Below are 23,781 nucleotides of genomic sequence, written 5' to 3'. Positions count from 1 at the left end.
ATAAACTTTACAGCACTTCTGCACATAATACATAGTGTAATAGCTATGATATAAAAGTCTACTTATCAAAGGACCTTAACACTGGAAGAGAATTACTGACTATTTTTATTTTTCTTGAGCAGGTAAAAAAAGCTATATTTATTAAAGAACAGTCTGTATATTAAGATATCTTTTTCACTTTAAAAGCATTTTAAAACATTTTTCCTAAAGTTTTATTTTTGCACTGTGTTCCTTTTTCTGGGTCAGTCAGTATTGATTGATTTTAATTTATCAACAGATTAGCAGTTTATGCAGGTATGCTGCTGATAGGCTGCCCTTAACATTCTGCGCACCTTAAGAATATACAAAAAAAAAACAAACAAACAAAAAAAAAAACACAAACACACTATATACCAAGCGTGGAATATTACATCCAGGTAGGCAGTGTTCACTAACTTGCTGTAGTCCTGCTGTTTGGTCCCATGTCATCTCTGACCTTGGCTCCTCCGCAACATAAAATCTCTCTTAATTCGGCACGTTTGGTTGCATCCTGCACTAACTTTTCCTTCCCTGTCTGATGATTTGTTTTCGTGCTGCCTGCTTCTGAAAGGCATGGGGGGGGAGAGGGGACATCTGGGCATCATATTTACCGTGGCATGTAATGTGTTTTATTACTACGTCGTGCTTTCAATGTTTCAGTTCAAAGTGTGTCAAAAAGGGGATGGAGTTGGTGTTTATGATTGGTTTATTTACACAATATGCGAACGCATACATGGGCCTGTGCACCAGTATGATGTTGAAGAATAGGAAGACTTTCAATGTTAGATCTTTTTTTTTGTTTCCTACTTTGTTGCAGCAAGATGACAGAACTTGTTTTGAATCTGCAACAACGCATTGATTTAGAAACAATATTTCCCCTCTGTTACAATTGTGCTAATAGTTTGAGGAATGCCTCCTTAGCTCTGGATCAGAAGCTTTCTCTTAAACAGAATGATAATTTTCACTATTTCATTGGTTTGCATCTGCTGAGGTTTTGGCTAAAGAAATGACAATACCATAAATACAGCTTCAAACTGTTCCCATCTGCTGCATTTGATGGTTGTGTTTCCATATGGTTGATTTTATTGCAATCTACTTTCTGAATGCGGTTCAGAAAACAACAAACAAATCAAAGTGTTTAAATTTTTAGCATAACATTTTACATTTCTTAATCTTAGCGGCATTGTGAAGGAGTGGAAAACAATTTCTCTTCATTTTCTGCTACTTTTTTCCACTTTGTGTTGAGTTCTGAACAACTTGAATGCAGATGTGATTTTACATTTTCCAATTGGCAATTGGCTCTCGCAACTTTCAAATCTGCTTAAAATGCATATCATCTCCATGATACCGAGTCCAGTGCTGTAATGGGATAGTTACTATGGCAACAGCAGTAAAAGTGATGTGAGGAAAAGATACAGATTAAAACCAGTAGGTGACAATTGTTCACATACAGCAAAAATACCCCAACAAACAGAAAAATCACAAATCCTGTTGGAAGTCACTAATTCTAAACAGAATTAGGTTTCAGACTAAGTTTTTATTAACATTCATCACTGTGACTTAACTACATAGTGATCTGCACTAGAGTTGATCCTTTGGGCATTGCGTGCAAGTCTGTTCCATGTCTGTGCGCAGTGCGAACAAGATAGGTAATTAGTGACCTTAACGGGGTAGAGGATTAGAATGAAATACCCTCCCTGAGCATGTGCTTTAATAAGAGTATTGGGGATAGCGTGACACTGGTTGTCTTTTGAGACCTGCCGTACCTCTCCTAGGTAACAACCTAGCACAATGTAGACCGTGCTGTATTTACTCAATGAAGCACACGGTTGAGAATAGGTGTCTGTACAGTAGGTGAACGGTAAAAGTATGACATTTCTTACTTGACAGCGGAGATGTTCAAAGTATGACTGTGGTCTTCTCTTTTCTCGAGCCATTTTACATGATTAATAGGGTAGAGAGTGAGAGTTGAAACTGCAATTAAAGGTGTCTTCCATCTGAGGAAGACGCTCCTTTCTGGTAGTCAGCTAAAGGGAGACCAAAGGGAGCAATGCAGCACCAAGTCATTATTTTTTCCACTATCCTTTCTACTGTATGGAATAAATTAACTTCACAGCGCTGCTGTCTTAGCTAGTGTCCCTTCATTGCTTGTTTTTTTAAAGGGATGCACACAATTAGGAGTAAGGAAGGAAGACAAGGCTCAGGATTGCCTCCTTCTCCCCATACAAAGTTTGAGTGCCAGCACAAAACAAGCTCAGTAGGCCCCTGGGGGCCCTGCTTGAGACTAAGCAGTGCCTCAGATAGTCAGAATCACTGATGCTCATTGACAACAAGAAATGATGAAAACAACTGTAATAATGAATGAACCTTTAAAAATGTAGAGACTAAGGTTGCATTGTTGTACAGTGAATGTTGATATACTCGAGCAGCATGAAAGCACACCTCAAAAAGTTAGCAAGCAAAAAAATAAAAAAATAAAAATAAAAAATCCATGTGTCTTCAAAAGGTGAAACTTATATATTAATAAATTATCTTCTGAAGAGATTATTTTATTATAGGTAGTAACCACAAATTTAATATCTCAGAAAAGTATGTTACATAAGCCCAATTCAAAAATATATTTTTAATACAGAAATGACAGTCTACTTAGAAGTATGTCTAAGTGCTGTGTTGTAAATGTAGTCATTATTTATTCGGGACTCCTTTTGCATGAATTACTGCATCAGTCCAACATGGCAGGGAGGCAATCAGTCTGTGGCTCTGCTGAGGTGTTAAGGAAGCCGCTGTAATAACAGCCCTCAGTTCATCTGCACTGTTGGGTTTTGTGTTTTTCATCTTTCTATTAACAATTAACCAAAGTTTTTCAATGGGGTTCAGGTCAGGCCAGTTTGGAGGCCAATCAAGCACATATTGATGCTTTAAGCAGTGTGGATGGAAAACTAAATTATAATCTGCGTAGATCTTCGTCAGCAAAGGGAATCATAAAATGCTCCAAACTGGTTGTAGTTGAAGTGCCTTCTAACAATCTACCGTCAAGTCCACAGTTTTCCTCACGACTGAGTCAGCTTTAGCATGGCCATAGCACAAACTTTCTATATTTTTTAATTAGCCTTATGTAATACTCTACTACAAAAAAATCTTTTTTTCATTAGCTCTAAGACATATTCATTAGATCTAAGACAAATAAATGCACACTCTAAGCGTAATAAATCTAGATAATGCATGAGTTTCACTTTTTTTAATTTACTTTAATGAATTAACCTTTCAATGATATTGCAATTTATTGAGATGCTCTTGTATTTAGTGGAATTTCACAATTTTAGCATGCTTCATGAAGTAGGATACGCCACACATCGTAAAAAAGTCCTCTACTTTATCTCATGGATTTCTCTGTGCTGACACACCAAGGATCATTACATCCATAATTTCATATTTTGCAATACTGTCACTGGGAATATTTTCCCGGGCTTGATGTTCAGGTCTAGTGCAATTAATTATGCATATATATATACTTCACTGGGGCATGCTATCAAGTACAGAGCAGGATTATAATGAAGTGGGGCATACATACTAGAAACCTCGTGAATATGCTTCACCTTAGATAAACCTGTATAGTAATGTAGAAAATCTACCGTAATTGGAAAAACCACAGAAAGATTACTGTGAAGCCAGTTCTCTTCTTGGCATGTGTGCCACAGTAATTGCCACAGTAAGCCTGAGAATTGTTACACATTTGATGCTTGGCTGACTTCGCAGCTATTGTCTTTATCTGCTGTTGGAAAAGGAAGGTGTAGGGGAAGAATCACCACATCTTTGTGGTATGTTTAAATCATAGTCTCCTCCTATTGCACAGAAGATTTCCACCTAAACATGTGAGCCGAGATGGCGTCCTTCAAGCCCCGCTGGCTTTCTTGTCATTGGAAATGGGAGTGGGAGATTAGGCACGGTGTAGGGGGAGGGAAACGTAGAAGATTGAGCAAGAGAAGGGGGGTAAATACTAAATTCTTGTTTAATCCCATCTCAAGCAGCTAGATATACTCCTTCTAAGATTTTTCTATCCAGAGCTGAGGTGACTGAAAGGAATGAGATGAAAATGAATGAGAATCAGCTTTAAACATGTATTAGCTGTAGAGTGCCCTGCTTCAGAAATTATTTTATACAGGTCCATTAATGGAAATCAAGTCTGCCATATTGTTAATACATTTAAATTACTGGGATCCCAGAACAGTTTTATGGCAAATTAGGCCACACAGTCAATGTATTGTTATTAGTTTATACCACTAATGGTACGTTTTGCTGGAAATGATTTTTTTTAGGTGACTACTGATGTGAAGTGCTGCTTTTCTTCCACAAGAAACACATCAAAGTGGCAATTTTGCACAGCTCATTGCATTTAATAGAGTGCAATAAAAAACGTCCTTTCTTGTGTAATTAATGAGGAGATTACAGAAGCAAAAAAAATATATATATTTCTGGAGGGTATGTATCATACGTGTTGCAGTTTTGTAAAATGTTGAGATTCAATTCTCTGCAATTTTTTCAAACATTAGTAGCACAAAAGTTAGAAAGCCCCAAGTAAGAAGTTAATTGTAACATTATCGTTATTAATTTGATGTAATGTCATTTCAGATTTTTAGGCTAAACTTGCATTTTAAAAATGTATTCCTAAGCTACCTCACAACTCCGAATAATTAATGCTGTTTATTCTTCTAATAACCTCTCACAGACAACTGAATCAATCAGTAGACCTTTAATTGCACCTACCCTCTCTCACACTCTTGTTTTTAAATTCTTTTTCCTCTCATCGTTTTCTTATTTTCTAATAAAATTCAACATTGCACAAAGCCCTTGGATTAATGTGCAAAAATAAATGAATAAAAAGATGCATTCAGAGTGACTGCTGATGCGAGAGGAAAGAGGATTCTCACAACCCACCCCCCCTGCTATAAGAACATGCCTTATCAACATTTTTTCCGTGTAAAATGTCAACGTCGTGCTAATTATTTTATCAACAAGGCTATGTGTGCATTTGCCTTAAGTTGCATGATCTTTCTGCCTTGTTATAAATATGTAGAAAAGCTCTCTAGCTTCTCCTTTCTTTGCAGTTCTTGTGCCTGACCTATAGCATTTGTTGTGAGGAAATAGTGAATCTGATACAACATAAGATGCTATAAAAATCATCTTGCAAAACCTTACAAAACAATCTATTTGTCTACACATTTAACAACTATGCAATGCACTGACCAATGAAAAATAAAACCCTGTTCAGTAATTTAAAAATTACTGAATAAATCTTTCAAGAAAACATTTCCCATTCAGCACATTAAAGGAGTCCACAAGGGAAATCTCTTATGTTCCATCTTTGTTTCGGGTATTTTCTAAGCAGGTGGAATGAAGCCCAGAAAGCAGCAGCATGCATAAGGTTGGTAAATGAGCATTTGCACATCTGTATAAACACATCTGTCCTTTTACGACCAGATTGCGATTTTTGTTGTTTTGAAGATCTCGTGCGCTCCCGTTTTAGTTAAGTCATAAATCATATGCGTCAAATAGGTTTCATACACAGTAGGTTTAAAAATTGCTTGGCCATTAAGCCATGACGGGGGCAGAGAAGTATTTGAAGAAGACATGCATCACAGCTGGTCTTTTTCCTCAGGAAAGGTCTGCTTATATCGCTACATCTCAAGGTGTGGGCAGCTGAATTATGCTACAAAACTTCAAGACACGTTTGGTGTTTGTACGTGTTCTGGCTTGAAGCCTGTGTTCACTGTGTGTTTGAGTGTTCTTGTATTCTCCAGGCTATCACATTTTACTGTCAGTTATTAGGTGTTGCAGACAGAGGGAGGTCATGGGGCAGCTTGCAGAATTATGTCCTGGTCACAGAAGCAATTCATGAAACCTGTCCCTTATGACAGCACAATTTCTCCTAGTTCCTGATGCACAAAGGCAAAAGCCATTACAGATAAGCAAGAAAAAAACATTGAGAAGCAACTACCAAATAAGCTAATTCAGATGTTTCAGTCACTTAATATAATATTAAACAGCTAGGCATGCAGACTGCTTCTGCAAACAATGAAATATTGGGTCACTGTCAGCAGTTCGATGAATACAAGCACGACAATCGGGAGCCCACTGTGCATTAAGTCTAATCGTAAAATGCTCTCTGCATACAATAACTGACACACATCGACTTAGCAACAAAGTGAAAGCAACAGGGAACAATAACATTTTAACCTCAGAATGGTAACCCAACTAAAATCGCAGACACCACATGTAGAGACACATGGTGTGGAAAAATCACCAACTATTTGAATAGTTAATAGCAATAGTTCTAGCTCACGAAAAACTTATCGAGTTTCATGGCTAAGCAGCTGCATCCTAACCTTACATAAACTGGTGCAATAAAATCCAGAGAATGAAAACTGCTGTATGTGCAGCATGCAGAGCCATTTAAAAAAAATGTCATTCCAGCTGCATAGGAACAGTTTGTGAATTTTAGTTCCATCATGATTGCACTCCAATGCACAAACCAAGGTTGACACCGACATGTGTGAGCGAATTTGGTTTGGAGGAACTTGACTGGCCAAAACAAAGCCCTGACCAATCTGAGGGCACACCATTAAGGTGAAGTACAAGGTGACTGTGACCCAGGGCTTTTTGTCCAAAACCAAAAATTCAAATCACAAATATTCTTTGAAAAGAAAGACCTAAGTGTGATGGCCTGTCTTGCCAGGAGAGCTGAAGCAGCTTAAGTTGCAAAGTCTGAGCCCCTCAGTCTATGCAATGAAGTTATAGGATGCCTGTAAAGTTCTTATGTGTGGCAAGGCAAGTGTATAAATATTATCAGCAACATAATGTATATTTTATTATTTGCATGCCAGTGACACATTGTTTAGAACATTGTGACAAGCTTAATTTCCAGGTCAATCAAAAATTTTTTAACAGAATCCACATGTAAACACTGTCATAATCAGATGTGGTTTAATCTGATGTGACTGACCACAACTAAATAGTGAGCCTTGATTTTGGATCCTGACCAGACCATGGATATATGTAGCAACATTTACTTCCAGCAGAAAAAGAAAAAGTCATGTTGCATCTTGAAGCCTCAATGAATAATAGTCTGACTTACAATGTGGAGCTTCAAGAAGTCTCCGAGTCCAGAGGAGCTATCCACCCTCACCAGGACAGCATCCTTCAGGTGTGTGCTGAACCCAATGGCGAGTCGGTCCGCCCTTGTGCTGGGTCGGTCATTTGGCGGCCATGTGTAGGTGATCAGTCCACCGTCTCGGCCAAATATGTACGTTGTTCCCGCTGCGAGATAAAAGACGGAAGGGGGAAAAGAAGCAAACATTTTAATAACTGAAACAACGACTGCACACCCAGCGGGCTCCGCCGGCTGTCAACACGGAACCATTATTAACACAGCAAAGCCGGCCTCAGCTCCGTGTGCGCGGAGAACCGTCAGTCTGAGCGTTTTATTGTGCTGAGTAATGACTTTGCAGAGCACCGAGCAACATATCACTCTTGAACCGCACTCAGCTCCATCTGAGAGTTTAAGTACACTCATGTCAATTCATGAGTAGAAGAAAATCCAGCTAAAAATGTGTGAAACGCAGGTAGAGGTGCCGCTTACCTCATAATGCCAGGCAATTACTCAGCTTTACAGCCGCTGCCTGTTTCACCTCTGCACTGATGAGACACGAGCAAGCACTTGCAAATTTTTAGTTGTGTCCCAGGTGTCTGGGAGACCAGCATACCAAATGGGCACCTCCTCATCTCTTGTGCTTCATTAGTGATCTCAAAGAACACAGCGGCGTTATTGACTGAGAGGGCCAATTATGCCCTGCTTGTATCCTCCACACCAGCTATTTCCTGTCTCGCTGAATCATGTCAATGTCCTAAGCTCCTCTATGAAAGGTTAAAGCATGACCTGGTAGAAGGGAGAGTGGTTCTAATAACCCAGCTATTAAGTGAGAAAGCACTTCTTCAGAGTGAGACAGTGACCCCAGTCAAGACGATGCCAAAAAACACCCAGCCAAATTCGTCTTTTACAGCGGTGTCATGTTTCATGTTTAAGGATCATGACTGTGTTTTACTCCATTTTTGCTTCGTGGCTGTGAGAAAAAGTGTGTCTGTGTGTGCACAACTGCGAACGAAGGGATGTGAGATTGGGAAATGAACGCCTGTGAGAAAGGCTGGAAATGAACGCAGCTGTCAGATTAGCATAAAAACAGTTATCTTCATGAAAAATTAGACAAGGAGTTGTGCTGGTGTGCTGTATGTCTACATGTGCGTTAGAGTCAGAGACGGAGAGAAAAACTGTGAGAGTAAAAATGTGTTAATATTCATAGAGGCAAGGAGTTAAACAGCCTTTGCTGGAACAATAGATTATAAATCATCTTGACTGTAATTTCAATATTTTCTTGTAAAGTGATTCACAAGGATATAAAATTATCAATACAATTTATTTATTTGCTTCTGCATCTTTTTCTAAGAGTTTCCACAGCGCACCACTCTGCTTTGGAGCTTCTTTTCATTTCCACTCCATTATTTCTCTTATTTGATTAAACAGACACTCTTGCCCATAAGATACAAAGAACGGCATCATCGAATAGCATTAATGTGATCATGAAATGAAGTTGAGACGTTCAGATCTATGACAGGATCTTGTGTTTTTCATAAAGCATAACTCAAATTTCTAAAACCCTAATGATGATAATACTGTAAGCACTTTTGTTCTCCTAATGGATATGGCTCTGAGGAGCTTGATGACATCAACAGAGGAAAAAGACATTATGCTTGATATATTTGCAAGACAGGCATCATTTCTTTTTCAAGAAGTCTGCCGGCTACAGCTGAAAACTCTTCTTGTTTCACTAATGCAGATCTGATGTTGGACCCATCCCAGAGCGATCTCCAATTCATCCAGCCAGCGCTGGACTGTTGTCACTATCTCTTAAATTTCCCCCAAGCCGTCTAACACTTGCTCCGTGCTCCAGCTCATTATAATTAAGTGCTTTTGGACTATGTCAGCGTTGGAAATCACTGCACCCTTAAGCATCTATTTCCTGCTCAGTCTATTCATAAGCTTTGACACCCACTTTATCCTACTGACATCCTATTTACTGTTAGTAGACACTATAAAGTAGTGATTACCCCTTTCAATGGACCTTAGTAGAGATCATTATGGTAAATGGGTTAATTGCAAGATGCTCATGTCAAGGCCCAGCAGGTCAACAGGACTGAAGCTAACTACTAAATGTTTCTAAAACTGGTTCACTGAGTGCAAATAATAGGGCTGCCAATATGTGGTAAAACTGCACAAAATCCAGGAAAGCCTAAGACTAATAGAGAGTGGTGGGGATTAAGCTACACGGAGAAACATCGCTAATGCACACCTACACATACGTGCAGTGGCATGAAATCACCGCATTCTCCTATGTGACTCCACCGCTGCAGAGTAATTACACTCTGGCTGCATTTTTGTTATTTGCATCGTCTCCTGGGATGCTTGGCCTGATATGGATCTGTTGTAGTCATTAGATACAGAAGCATCCTGGAAATTCTTGCCTGTTTATTTACCACTATGATTTAAAGGGAGTTTTAGTTTATTCCCCATTCGCCACCTGTCTAATTATGAAAAATTAGACAGGTAAATAATAATTAGCAAAACAATAAGCTACAGACAACATTAAATAATATAAAATAGTGTAATTTGACAAAACTATCTCCACAATGCATGATCTATGACATTGAATTTTTTACAATTTTCTGAAATATTTTACATTCATAAAAATGCCTTGCAAAATTGCTAATGCGTTGTATTTAACGTCTTTATTAAATAAATTTATTTGATTGTTTTAAACAAGTAATGCACGATTTTAAAGTGAAACAATATTGATGCGTAGTTTTCAATTTTTTCCCTGTGCCTTGTCCCTTTGTGGATCTCTGCAGCTGCTCCAGAGCTACACGGGCCTCATGAGAGGGCTGCTGGTGTGAATAATGCTCGCCTTTTCTCGCCTGTCAATTTAAGTGGACTCTTACGTCTTGGTAGGTTTGCACTTGTGGTGTAGTATTTCCGTTTTTATAAGAGAGTTTGAACTGTGCTTTGCCAAAAGTTCAGATGTCACAGTATTGTTTTATAACCTAATATTGCTTTACTTCCCCACAATCTTGTCTGATCTCTGTCGGGTGGGTTTTCTTGAGCCTTGTTATGCGGTTTTTATTCACTAATGTCCTCTGATACCTTCAGAATATATACATGTAGATGGTATTTATACTGACATTCATTAAGGAATAAACATATTGACCCTTCTTCTGACTAATTCTGTGAATTTAGACTGACATTAGTGCACCAGGCTGTACTCAAGTCTGAGATTGAATGAATACCAAATTTTCAGACTTTAATTTGTAAAAATAAATGCATCATGCAACATTTACTAAACTTACAATAGTGTGTCCCTTTTTGTTGGTCTGACGGAGCAAATCTGAGTAAAACATTTGTGCGCTTGTATGGAAATGTGAATCGTGAGCTCAAGGTCTGCATTTTCACAGAGAAGCTACAGGGGAGAGAAACCATGACTGAATGCATTGGAAGGTATTACCGATTTTAGATTCTGCCTTCAGGATGAACTCCTTAACCACAAGCCTCCCCTGTTAAAGGATAATGAATTAATCTGTCCTCATGTTGGACTACACTGAGATCTGGCCGCTCACTGCTGTGTCAGTTCACATCAAAGAAGACAAACATTGGCAGATCAAACACTCTGCTTTCATTAAAAATGTACCACTATCCTAGGAGTTCTCGTGCATTTGGCCTAAGAGGTGTGTGGGATATTACTTCTGCGGAGAAGCAAACACGAACTGCATGTTTGAGCGCTCTTGGTGTTTACTTTTTTATTGTTTAAATCTATTTACGGTGGAAGCAAATAGGCTAGACATGATATGCATTATCTAATTAACTAGGTGTGAGAAACAAACATGCAGAATCCATGCCATAATGAAGCTATGGGAGTAGGTGAATACAAAACGAGTGTATTTGACAGCATCTCTCATGCCAGTGTCAGGCTTGCAGACTGTCTTTCCTCTAACCTCCAGAAAAGCCATCACAATGCGCTTCATATTACCACCTCTGCCGAGAAACTAGGGAGGAATCCAATCATAATTACATAGTTGTGATGGAAATGTGAAAAGGAGAGATGACATTATAGATCTGTTTTCTGACAGCACCTAACACTTGCGTCGTCTTTCTATCTGCTGCCACAGATTCCCGTAATGACTGGCTGTGCAAAAATAGATCATCCGAGATGTGGAATATAGGATTGCGTTTTTGAAATTAATTTTTGATCATTTCCACGAGTCTCTTGAGAGAAATCTCATAGATGAAAAATTATAGATAACTGCCTTTCAAAGCCGTTTTTCAGCTGTCTCCATGGCAGGACACAGTTTTCACGTTATGATTAACTTTTTGTTGGATATCTTTACATGGAAAGAGCCTTAGTAAAACAAATTCAGAAACCAAACCCACCCATGACAACAGCACAAATATGTAAAATTAAGATGTGTTAAATTACCACAGATTCTTATTTTGCAATAAAATTTTCCGAGTTTAAATGTTAACTTTGGTTATTTGTCTTGTTTTTAAATTAAACTTCAAGCTCATTTATGTCAAAATGTTGTAGCTAACTCTTAAGTGTTGTCTGTTAAAGCCAGATGATAAATCAAAAACTATGCTGAGTTTAGCAGCTATACGTCAGACTGATCCTGGATGTTGTTCCAAGTGTATGTGGTGAGTTTGATTAAACAATGCAAATCTACCATAAATCCTGTTTCATTAAGTCTGTAGGAAGTCCAAGAATGACAGTTGTGCATCCCTAAACCATGTCAAAGGATAAAACTATTTTAAGAGGAAGATGATTTAAGATTACATTGGGCCTACTCGCCTCGGAGGGATGTATGCAATTAAAAGAGGCTTAATGATATCTATTGGATTTCCATTTCAGTTTTCTGAGAAATCATTAGCACGATTTATGAGTTCACTATTGTGCTATCACACACCATCGTTATCTGGTAAAGGAGCTGTTTCCGATCAATGTTCCTTAAGATTTAGAGCCACAAGGAAAATAAAAACTAAATCATGAGCTACTGTAATTAATGATTTTTTTCTTTTGACTACAGCATATTCCTTTTTTATATATATTTACCATTTTTATGCCAGTAGTTGAGGTTACTACTGAATAGGAAAACTTTTAGACTCTTAACTACAGGTTTTGGACATAAATCATAAAATATGGAGACAGCAGAGTATGTTCTTCTCAACAGCTGTATAGAATAAATAAATAGCATCTAATAACCCTCTTTGTAATATATATATATATAAAATATACAAAATAAAAACATAAATTGTGCAAGAAGTAATGCGAAAAACGACGCAACTACAAATCCATCTTTCTGTCTATCTGTCAGGCTATGATGTTTAAATAATACTCATTAGATACCAAAGGTACCAAGATTGCCAAAGTGTACTTAGAAAGTATTTCTCACGCTATTAGACAATCTAAGCATCTGATGCAAGCCAGCATGGATCCATTCTTTCATGTTGCTTGCATCAGACTGACCCTAACTATCTGCATGTTGTACTTACTATCACATCCCGTGCAACAATGTTGTTCCAGTCTTGTGCTTTGGTGAATGTGCAAATTGTAGCTTCAGTTTCCTATTCCTAGCTGATACAAGTTGCATGTGGTGTGGTCTTTTGCTGCCATTACCAGTCTGCTCCAATGCTCAAATTGTTGTTCAGAAATGGTATTCATACCTTGGATGTAATGAGGGATTTTTTTATTTTTTTTAGCTACTGTTGCCTTTCAGCTGTCTGCCCATTTTTGCTATGACCTTGGACATCAGCAATGCATTTTCATCCACACAGCAGCTGATCACTAGATATTTTCTGTTTTTCTGACTCTTCTGTGTAAACACCAGAAGTGGTTGTGGGCAAATATCTTAGTATGCAATATTCAGAGAGTATATATCATTTATAGTTGGGGCATGCCATAGCAATGCATAGGGAGAGCAGTGACTGACCTGCGAAGCAGGTCAGTCACTGCCTCCATGCATTGCATGGCAGGCACCTATTAATCTACACCCAATAGAACGCCTGGATATTATTATTGGGGCATGCCATTAGCAATGCATAAGGAGAGCAGTGACTGACCTGCGAAGCAGGTCAGTCACTGCCTCCATGCATTGCATGGCAGGCACCTATTGTTCTTCACCTAATAGAATGTCTCTTTATTTATATATATCTTTATTTTTCTTCCATTACCGTTAATGCGGCTCGTACCGCTGCGTGCCCACCCACAAAAGTGGTATCAAATCGTGCGGCTCGATGCCGAGAAGGGAGCTATTATTTTTATTGGGGATCGGAGTTACGATGGCGACGTAAAAAGCGAAAAACGAGCGAAATTTCCAACTGCCGAAACGCAGAGTGTAACTGACACCAACTGCCGCTTTTTTAGAGTGAGAAACAGGGTGGAATTTTGACCCCAAAATAATTTTGAAATCGCTCTCATGGGTGCAAAAATTGCTCTATTGGTATGAAAGTCGGTCATGACATTGATACGAATGCCTGCTCCGGTAAAATGTTTTCAAAATTTCCCTAGGGCTTACGGTTTTCGGTCTAGGTGCTTCAGAGCAAAGTTTTGGGACAGGATAACTGACGCTCCTCCCCAGTGTTTTACATACATTTCTGAAAAATCTCTGAGCTCAGCGCACAACATTTTCCTCTCAACACTGCAATTACTGTGAATGAGCTACAGATATGAATCGCGGTACTAAATGAGACGACAAATAGCCCTCTCATTTGCTTCAAACGGTTTTTGGATCGGCCTTACGGATCCTGAACGGGAAGCAGTTGTTCGGACTGCTTTTTTCATTAAAACTGACTGGGTGTCTCATAAAGATAGATAAGTCTGACACACACAGGGCACTTTCATCACTATAGCAACAGAATGCAGAGAGGGAGAACTGCTGGGGTTTGGACTACAAAGACTCTGTAGTCCTAAGAATGGCGGAACACTTTAATACAGAGGGCAGAGCAGAAGGTCAGAACTACAACATGGTGGAACACTCAATTATTACAGAGGAGGCCTCAGCTGGCAGTTAGAACTACTTCCTGTTTTGGGCATTATACAGCTAGATTAACCAAACCACTGTTACACATTGGATTAGTGTGGTTATGAAAATTAAGTTTACTGAAAGTTTCAAAATAAAACTCTGAAAATTGCACTCACAAAAGTGAGTGCAATAAAATAATATAAATCTTATTTTATGTTTTTTTTCTCAGGATAGTGAACTGCATCAGACGACAAACAGCCCTCTCATATGCTTCAAACAGTTTTTGTTCTAACTGTACAGCCTTGCGAAGCAAGGCTGTACGTTTATATCAAACTTTCTTAAAATAAGCATTTTAGCAATTCTTTCACTCAGGTTAATTGACAGCCTGTACATTTATATCAAACTTTCTTAAAATAAGCATTTTAGCAATTCTTTCACTCAGGTTAATTGACAGCCTTGCGAAGCAAGGCTGTACATTTATATCAAACTTTCTTAAAATAAGCATTTTAGCAATGTTTTCCTCTCAGGTTAGTGGACAGCCTTGCGAAGCAAGGCTGTACATTGACATCAAACTTTGTTAAAATAAGCATTTTAGCAATTCTTTCACTCTTGTTAATTGACAGCCTTGCGAAGCAAGGCTGTACATTTATATCAAACTTTCTTAAAATAAGCATTTTAGCAATGTTTTTCTCTCAGGTTAGTGCAGAGAGAACTACAGATTTAAATCGCGGTTCCATCGGAGACAAGAAATTGCCCTCTTATATGCTTCAAAAAGTTTTCGGATTGCTCTTATGGATGCTGAACAGTAAGCCGCTTTGATCAGAAAAACTAACTGCTTCAAACAGTTAGAATTCTCTCTCCCTGTGTGTCTCACTAACATGATAGTTGAGCTGCTCTTTAGAACTACAATGACTGAAGGTCAGAACTACAACATGGCGGAACTCTCAGATACCACAGATTAGGGCTGAACTGGCATTTAGAACTACTTGCTGTTTTGGGCATTATATAGTTGGATTAACCCAACCACTGTTACACATTTTATTGCTGTGGTCAATTAAAATAAAGCTTAATGAAAATTTCAAAATAAAAGCCTTCATATTTTTCACATCAGCTTTGGGCTTTATGTGAAATGTTTAAACAAACTACTGTTACACATTGAATTGGTGTGGTGGTTAAAATGAAGCCTACTGAAAGTTTCAAAATAAAAGTCTGCATATTCCTCTCATGGTAGTGCAACGCCGTAGGCGTTGCAATAATATTAAGCTTTTTTCGCATTTTTTTTCCTCAGGATAGTGAACTGCCTTGCGCAGCAAGGCAGTTCATTAACATTAGCACAAGTTTAGCATTTTACTGCCCCCACTAGTGCACTGCCTTGCGCAGCAAGGCAGTGCATTAGCATTAGCATTAGCCTTTTCCCTAAAGGTAGCTATTAGATAATTTTCTTACTTATTAGCGATGTTCAGTATACTGAATGGAGTAAATCAATGACAGAAAACATGCTAGTGATGCCACACATCCTACATGAATATTAGTCTTCATGCTAATATTAGCATTTTGGCTTATGCATTAATTTCAACATACTGAATGGTACAGGTACAGTTTAGTCAACATGTTTCTGACTCACCACAGGTTATTGACTACATTGCAGCTTTCTTTAGCATTAATGCTAATTTTTTGCAGCAGAAGGCTTGATTAAAAAGCGACGGGCACACTTTGGCATGCCCCTCAAAATTTCTGCGGAATTTTCTAGTTATTATAACAACTTCTTCCATTACCGTTAATGCGGCTCGTACCGCTGCGTGCCCACCCACAAAAGTGGTATCAAAACGTGTGTCTCGATCCCGGCATTGGAGCTATTATTTTTATTGGGGATCGGAGTTACGACGGCGACGTAAAAAGCGAAAAACGAGCGAAATTTCCAACTGCCGAAACCTTAGAGTGTAACTGAAACCAACTGCCGCTTTTTAGAGTGAGAAAAAGAGTGGAATTTTGACCCCAAAATAATTTTGAAATTGCTCTCATGGGTGCAAAAATTGCTCTATTGGTATGAAAGTTGGTCATGACATTGATACGTATGCCTGCTCCGGTAAAATGTTTTCAAAATTTCCCTAGGGCTTACGGTTTTCGGTCCAGGTGCTTCAGAGCAAAGTTTTGGGACAGGGTAACTGACGTTCCTCCCCAGTGTTTTACATATATTTCTGAAAAATCTCTGAGCTCAACGCACACCATTTTTCTCTCATCACTGCAATTACTGTGATTGAGCTACAGATATGAATCGCGGTACTAAATGAGACGAAAAATAGCCCTCTCATATGCTTCAAACGGTTTTTGGATCGGGCTTACGGATCCCGAACGGGAAGCAGTTGTTCGGACTGCTTTTTTCATTAAAACTGACTGGGTGTCTCATAAAGATAGATAAAGTCTCTGACACACACGCAGGGCAGTTTCATCACCATAGCAACAGAATGCAGAGATAGGGAGAACTGCTGGTTGGACTACAAAGACTCTGTAGTTCTAAATATGGCGGAACACTTTAATACAGAGGGCAGAGCAGAAGGTCAGAACTACAACATGGCGGAACACTCAATTATTACAGAGGAGGCCTCAGCTGGCAGTTCGAACTACTTCCTGTTTTGGGCATTATACAGGTAGATTAACCAAACCACTGTTACACATTGGATTAGTGTGGTTATGAAAATTAAGTTTACTGAAAGTTTCAAAATAAAACTCTGAAAATTGCACTGACAAAAGTGCATCGCCGTAGGCGATGCAAAAATGAAAATCTTTTTTTTAATGTTTTTTTTTCTCAGGATAGTGAACTGCCTTGCGCAGCAAGGCAGTTCATTAACATTAGCATTTCATGGTTGTCTCAAAGATAGAAATCCTTCCCCAGCTTTCTGTCTCACACACAGCAGTTGGCTGAGGGCCAATCGCTATAGCAACAGAATCCAGAGAAAGGAACTGCCATAACTGTAGTTCTATCTATGGCAAAGACTCAGTTAAAACAGAGGCCTGAGCAGCATGTCAGAACTACAACATGGCGGAACACTCAATTATTACAGAGGAGGAGTTGGCTGGTATTCTGAACTACTTGTGCTTTGAGCATCATATAACTGATTTAACCTGATCACTATTACACATGAAATTAGTGTGACCATTTCAAATGAAGCTTATTGAAAATTTTCAAAATAAAAGCCTTGACAATTTTTACATCATGTAATTGCTCTTTTTTGTGTTAGAAAACCGTTTTAACCAAACCACTGTTACACATGGGATTAGTGTTGCCATTTCAAATGAAGCTTACTGAAAGTTTCAAAATAAAAGCCTGCATACTCCCCTCACGTCAGTGCACCGACGCAGGCGGTGCAAAAATATTCTTCTTCTTTTATGTTTGCAGCAAGGCAGTTCATTAACATCAGCACAAACATTAGCATTTCACTGCCACCCACTAGTGCACTTCCTTGCACGCATTAGCATTTTAACTAAAATAAGCTTTTAGCCAATTTATTTACTTATTAGCCATGTTTAGAATACTGATTGGACTGAGTCAATGGGTGACAACATGGTGGTGATACCCCACATTCTGCTGATACCATTCATGCTATTATTAGCATTTTGGCTAATTTTACCGTATGCAACATACTGAATGGTACAAGTACAGCTTAGTCCACATGCTTCTGACTCTCCACAGGTTATTGACTACATTGAAGCTTTCTTTAGCATTAATGCTAATTTTTTGCATCAGAACGCTTGATTAAAAACCGACGGGCACACTTTGGCATGCCCCTTAAAATTTCTGCGGAATTTTCTAGTTTACTAAATAAAATGTTCTTTAAGGTGTCATTTCATGATTATTTCCAACATAACTACTGTTTAGTTTAAATTTATGGAGAGTCATATAAAATACAATTAGCACAGGAAGCAGAAACAAATTCTATATTCTTTTACTTTCATTTTCCTTTTTTAATTTTTTTGTAAAACATCTTAAGTGTCGCGCTCTGTTTGAATTAACAAATAACTTTTGCACTGCACTTTAACAATGTACAGGAGTTTAATTTAACCGCAGTACGTAATGCTGATTTACAGCTAAGAAGTGTTATTTCCTATTGTCAGTTCAGCTGCAGCAGTTACTGTCACAAACAAAGCTTAGCTTCCCATTATTTTCACTCTGTTTTCTTATTATTCACCCAGAGTTGCTGATGTAAATCTGACCCCCCTCCCACCCCTGCTTGTACGGAGGATGCCTCCCTGGATTTTCCCAAACTAAAAGCATTGCATTCTGCTGTCAGCGCACGGTGGAGCTTTGTGTTGGCAAGGTGACATTTCTGTCAACGTTTTTCTTGTCTCTGCGTGTGTGGTGTTCTTGCAACATGCTGTGAACTTTACTGCTCTGAAGTAGCAGGACAGAAGCTATGAAATTACAGTGTTTTTTTTTTTTTGTTCTCATTTCACACAACCTTCCAAATCCACAACAACAGTACTCTGTGATGCTCTGCAACCACATTTCTGGGTTACTTTACAAAGAAAAAATAAATAAATAAATAAAAAATATGTGCTCATGCAGAGATCCCAGATTTACCAATCCATTTGTGAATATGTAGGGCAATTTGACTTTGATGTAATTCCCTCAAGCAAGAAAAAAATAGCTTATTTCTGTGACAGTACCCTGAAAAAGGAATGCTCCAATCTATGTACCTTTGCAGTATCCGCTATGTCCTTGAACCTCAATTCTACTTCCATCTAGCTCCTAAGCTCACAAAAATGAATTCATTTGGTAAAATACAGACTTAGCTCGATGTATTTTTGAAACTTTAGCATAAGAACTGATTTTTTTCCAAAAGACAAGTCTTTTTTTGGTTAATATTCTGATTATTCATTCATAAACTAGGTTGAGCTTTGTGACGTAGTGCATATTGATTTAAGCTGTGGTGAAATCTATTTGTAAAGATACACCAATCAATCAGCCAGGGTTAGGCTAATTTCACCGAGATATGCTTTGATCTGTCGTCGACAGGTCAAATTCAAAGGAATAACACTTATTTTCTCTTTTCGTGAATTGCATCAAAACATTAAAAAAATGCAAACCCCCCAATTTTTGTTCTATGCTCATACTAACTACCAATACTTTGATACAACTTTTTTGAGTTCAATATAAATAGAATGGAATAGAATAGAATAGAATAGAATAGAATAGAATCAACCTTTCATCTCCTTCAAGGGGGAAATTGCAGTATAACAGGATATTTAGGATCTTATGATCTACATATATGCATAGGTCATATATATGACTTGGGCATATATAGGGATATTCTTCATTTCTTTATTTTCTGTTAGATTCAAAACTACTAACTCTATCAAAGACCCTACAGCAATGTTTCACTTTTTCTGTGATAAGAAACTTCAGAAAAAACAAAAGGACTTTTACTAAATCAATATCTGCAGGTCAGATCTCAAAGTAAAATAAAAGATGGTATCGGCCAAGAAGTCCCAGATCAGCGCCTCTCTGGCTGCTGGTGATTTACAAAAAGCTATGCACTGTATTTGCCAGTGACAGAAAAAAGGGGCACTCTTCATATTTAGAAAGCCAAATTTAAGAATCAAGAGTCAAAGAGGTTAAGTGTTCAAATTATTGGATTGAAAAAGTTCCTTTGTTATCCTGTATGTCATTGTGGCTCTGTGTTTTTTGTGATTCAAGTATGGCTTGAATCTTGTAATTTATTGAAATTTCTGTCACCTTCAATTGAGGCTGGTATGATGTGGTCTTTGTTAGCCCTTGTCAGGAGAGCAAGGGCTAACAACCAGGTGTTTTGCCCTAAACTGACCTCTTTCTTTCCAGCCTAGGTGATGGACAGTTTTGTGCAACAGGAAGTACAGTGAAGCTTCAGTGTTTCTTTGAGAAACAATTTTATTGTGTGTTGTAGGAAATAATTGCAGTTGATATTTAATTTATCTGTGGAAATGGTTGTTTGTCTCAGGTTTCTGTCATAAGAGATTTTAGTTATTTTTATAGTAACACCAAATAAAGATAAATTCAGCTGCGAGGATCACCATTCTTGGATATTGTTTCATAGAAGAAATAGAAGAAAGGGGAGGTGCACCACAGGAGCAGAGTACAGTAAATACCGTTAGATCCCAGTGGCAACCCCCCCGATCCAATCTCTATTTCTATATCGGTTCATTGTTCCATTGTGGTACAGTGAGGTGCTTTCAACAATTTTAACCTGGCTGTGCAGAGTTGATTGTGGAGGGGGAGGGGAGAAAGCTATTCTCAACCTACTGTTCTGTATGAGCAGCCCTTTGGGAGACTAAAAAGACTATGGATTGTTGACTTGTCTTAATCCTCTCCCAGCACAAACAATTGCCTCTCTTATAATGGGATAGACAGAACAGAACCAGCAGGCATAGGGAAAAAAAAAAAGTTTCATTGCAGACTGAAGCAGGAACAAACATCTGACATAGGACACCAAAATCACAACAAAACTTACTTCCTCCATAGACATTTACATTAAAACTAAGCAGCAAGTTCAGCAAGACCTGTAAATTTTATATATTTTTTTCCATATATTTTTAGGTAAACAACAGCCAACAATATTTTCAGCCACACCTGCATATTTTATTTGCTGAAATATGTTCATAACCTTACTCCTGATATAAAATGCAAAAAAAAAAAAAAAAAAAAAAAAAAAAAGAAAGAAAAAGAGGATTTGATACAGTCCACATTTTTTCATTATACTTTTTTAGGTTACAGATCTTTTCAGGTTTACCTGAAGAGTGAGGCTAAGCTTTTACTTTCGCATTCACAAAAAACAGAGTGGACAGAGGAGCTTAAACATCACAATGGATGCTATTTTATGCTGAATGTGGACACATTGGCATAAATACAAGTGACACATTAAGACTCCTATGCTTCATTCAGCCAATTCAGGCAAAAGACGAATCTACACTATTGGCCATCACACTTGATTGTATCACAGCAGATTCATCAAACATGCCTTTTCTGGCCAGTTGATGTTTTCACAAAAAATAATTTCTTCAGTCTTGGGCTGTGCTTAAAAGAATAATAGAGACTACAATAAACCAACCCAGCTGTGATCAGAGTAGTTATTTTAAATGCTCGTCTAGAAGACAATAACAGACTAGTCACAATTAGAGACTTTAAAGTGGCTCTTTAATTTTGTGCCAAAATGAAATCTGTAAATCAGATTCCTATTTCTTACAGTGCTTCCATGCTGAACATTGATTGAGCATGGAATAAGTAGTAGAAAACCCACTATAGCTTAGCTATTTTATTGTGGCGCCCTGAACAGAGAGCCGAATCACTTTACCACAACCGGTTAGAGGTGGTGGTTTTGAATTAAAAAGAAAATTAGGACATTTTAACCTTATCCCCATTTATACCTATGATTCCAACCTTAATCTGATTGTTTTTATTGAGCCCAAAACAGTGTTTCAAGTTTTGTCCTGCTGATTTATCTGTTAAAACGGAAAATTGATAATTATAGGGGGAATTGGTGACTTGCAAATCAAAACTAATGGTGCATTTAAAGTTATCCCTCAATATCCATTTGAGACAGAATTGTGATTCTAATCTTTAACACCCAAGTGTTCCTCAACATTTATTTTTATCTGAGCGTTATTTTAAGAGCAAATGTAAGTGTTTACCTGAAACAGACAGTGCAAAATAAAATGCTCACTTCCATTTTCTTTGAAAGGAAGCATTAAAAAAATGCTTCTAAAAAAATAAAATCATTTAAAGGTAGTTACCCTGCTCTTCAGGCCAGAGTAAAGGCAAATATTCTAATTAGCCTGTTTCCACAGTATTGTTTTAACAATATCTAGTGACCTGTGAGCCTTAAGCTCCCTTCTAATGAAGACAATCCTGAAGCAGTAATTCCACACAGGACAGCTGACAGTGTCCAACCTGCCTATATAAGCTGCAAAGGATTAATCCTCTCCCTCAGCCCCTTCTCTTCTAGCCTTGCTAATTTGATGTAATTAAATTAAGTGGAGACCAAAAAGTGGGGCACTGCTGCTTGCCCCTGTGATTGGTCATCCTTATTAGAGGGTATAAGACACAGACTCCCAACATAATGGGGGCAACAGACCCTGGTAAACAGAGTGAGAGACAGAAAACCAAACAACCCTTTTGTTCAGCCTATAAAGGAAATACTGCAATCCACAAAGAACACAATGCATGTCGGCAACACAAGCTTTAAACTTCTAGCAAAGATTACCAGGTGGGACGATGTGTACACACAGCTGAAGATTTACTGCAAAGAACAAGGAAGCGTACATACACAGCACCTTTTCACATATTTATGTCCAAAATTCTATATTGTTTCCCAGTATCTTGTGGATATTGCATACACAAATAAACGTGGCATTGATACTCACATAAAACAGTCATCAGGGAGCCTCATGCTATTGTTTTTTTTTAACTTTAAAGGAAACAGCTACCGTATTTCACCATTATACCTCTTACATTACGTCTTCCCTTCAGTACCTTTTAAACACGTTTTACCCCCCCAATCCACCTCCCTTATGCTGTTAAAGCCCTTCTCCAGCACACAATGTGCAGTACCTGTCTCAACAGCATCTGCAAAGAAAAATAATAAAAATCTTTGGGTCAAGTTGCCCATGTGTGAAAATGGCTTTTCTGGATTCCGAAGCCATTTTTAACATGATCCTAAAATACCAACCATTATGTAAGCGAATGCCTTCAGAAGTATAACTAAATTATTGCTATACCAAATTAAGATAATTTAAATTTTACAATGTAATTGACTATTTATGAAAAGTACCCATTAATTAAATTCAATAGGGTGGGTCCTTATTTAATAGCGGCTGTTTAGCGGTCTCTCTGTGGAGAACGAAATTCATGGCTTGGTTTGGTTTGAGAACTGAAAAGTATGTAATAATTTATAAAGTGAAAAAATAAATCCATCCATCCATCCATCCATCCATCCATCCATCCATCCATCCATCCATCCATCCATCCATCCATCCATCCATCCATCCATCCATCCATCCATCCATCCATCCATCCATCCATCCATCCATCCATCCATCCATCCATCCATCCATCCATCCATCCATCCATCCATCCATCCATCCATCCATCCATCCATCCATTTATTACCTTTACCACTTATCCTTTCCAGGACGTGGAGGGACAGTTACCAATACCTCTCTCCACATACATGCAACACACTGGTATTATACAGATAGACTCTCATCCTTTTGGCGAGACTAAACTGTTTGTATCTGATAGACATTGTGAATGAAAACATCTGCCCCTGAACTGTACTGCAACAGCACGTCTTACTGCTCTGAAGAGATAAGCTTTCACCTCATCATGAGGGGGCCCCTGGGCAGCCGGAGCAACCACCCTCACTCTTCATGGCAGGAGACCATCAATTCATGGTTGAGGTAAAGTTCCACCCCCTGGGCTGGTAACATTACGCCACGGATGCTCAGTCGAGCGGTCTAGATCTCACCCTTTTGCACCTTCCCTCAGCTCCCCCTTCAATTCGAAGTGATACATGGGTCTATGCCTTGTGGAGCAGAATGGGGCATCATCCAGGCAGAGTTGACAAGACCCAGTGTCTTAATGAAGCAATACACCAAACGGGGCCTTTGTTACCCCGA

At 38.4% G+C, this 23,781-nt stretch overlaps 1 protein-coding gene across 1 annotated transcript in view; it reads right to left on the bottom strand.

Annotated features, from left to right (window-relative positions):
• Window positions 1–23,781, bottom strand: part of LOC106933710 (neurexin-1a) — a 130,337-nt gene that overhangs the window by 38,491 nt on the left and 68,065 nt on the right. The window contains exon 12 of the mRNA XM_088013451.1: window positions 7,151–7,332. Coding sequence (XP_087869577.1) covers window positions 7,151–7,332 — 182 coding nt within the window. The remainder of the gene's footprint in view (window positions 1–7,150; window positions 7,333–23,781) is intronic.

This window comes from Poecilia mexicana, unplaced genomic scaffold (genome assembly GCF_051168715.1).
Source record: "Poecilia mexicana isolate PSO_F unplaced genomic scaffold, ASM5116871v1 scaffold_15, whole genome shotgun sequence".
NCBI classification, from domain to species: Eukaryota; Metazoa; Chordata; class Actinopteri; order Cyprinodontiformes; family Poeciliidae; genus Poecilia; species Poecilia mexicana.
This window is presented reverse-complemented; position numbering and strand designations above follow the sequence as displayed.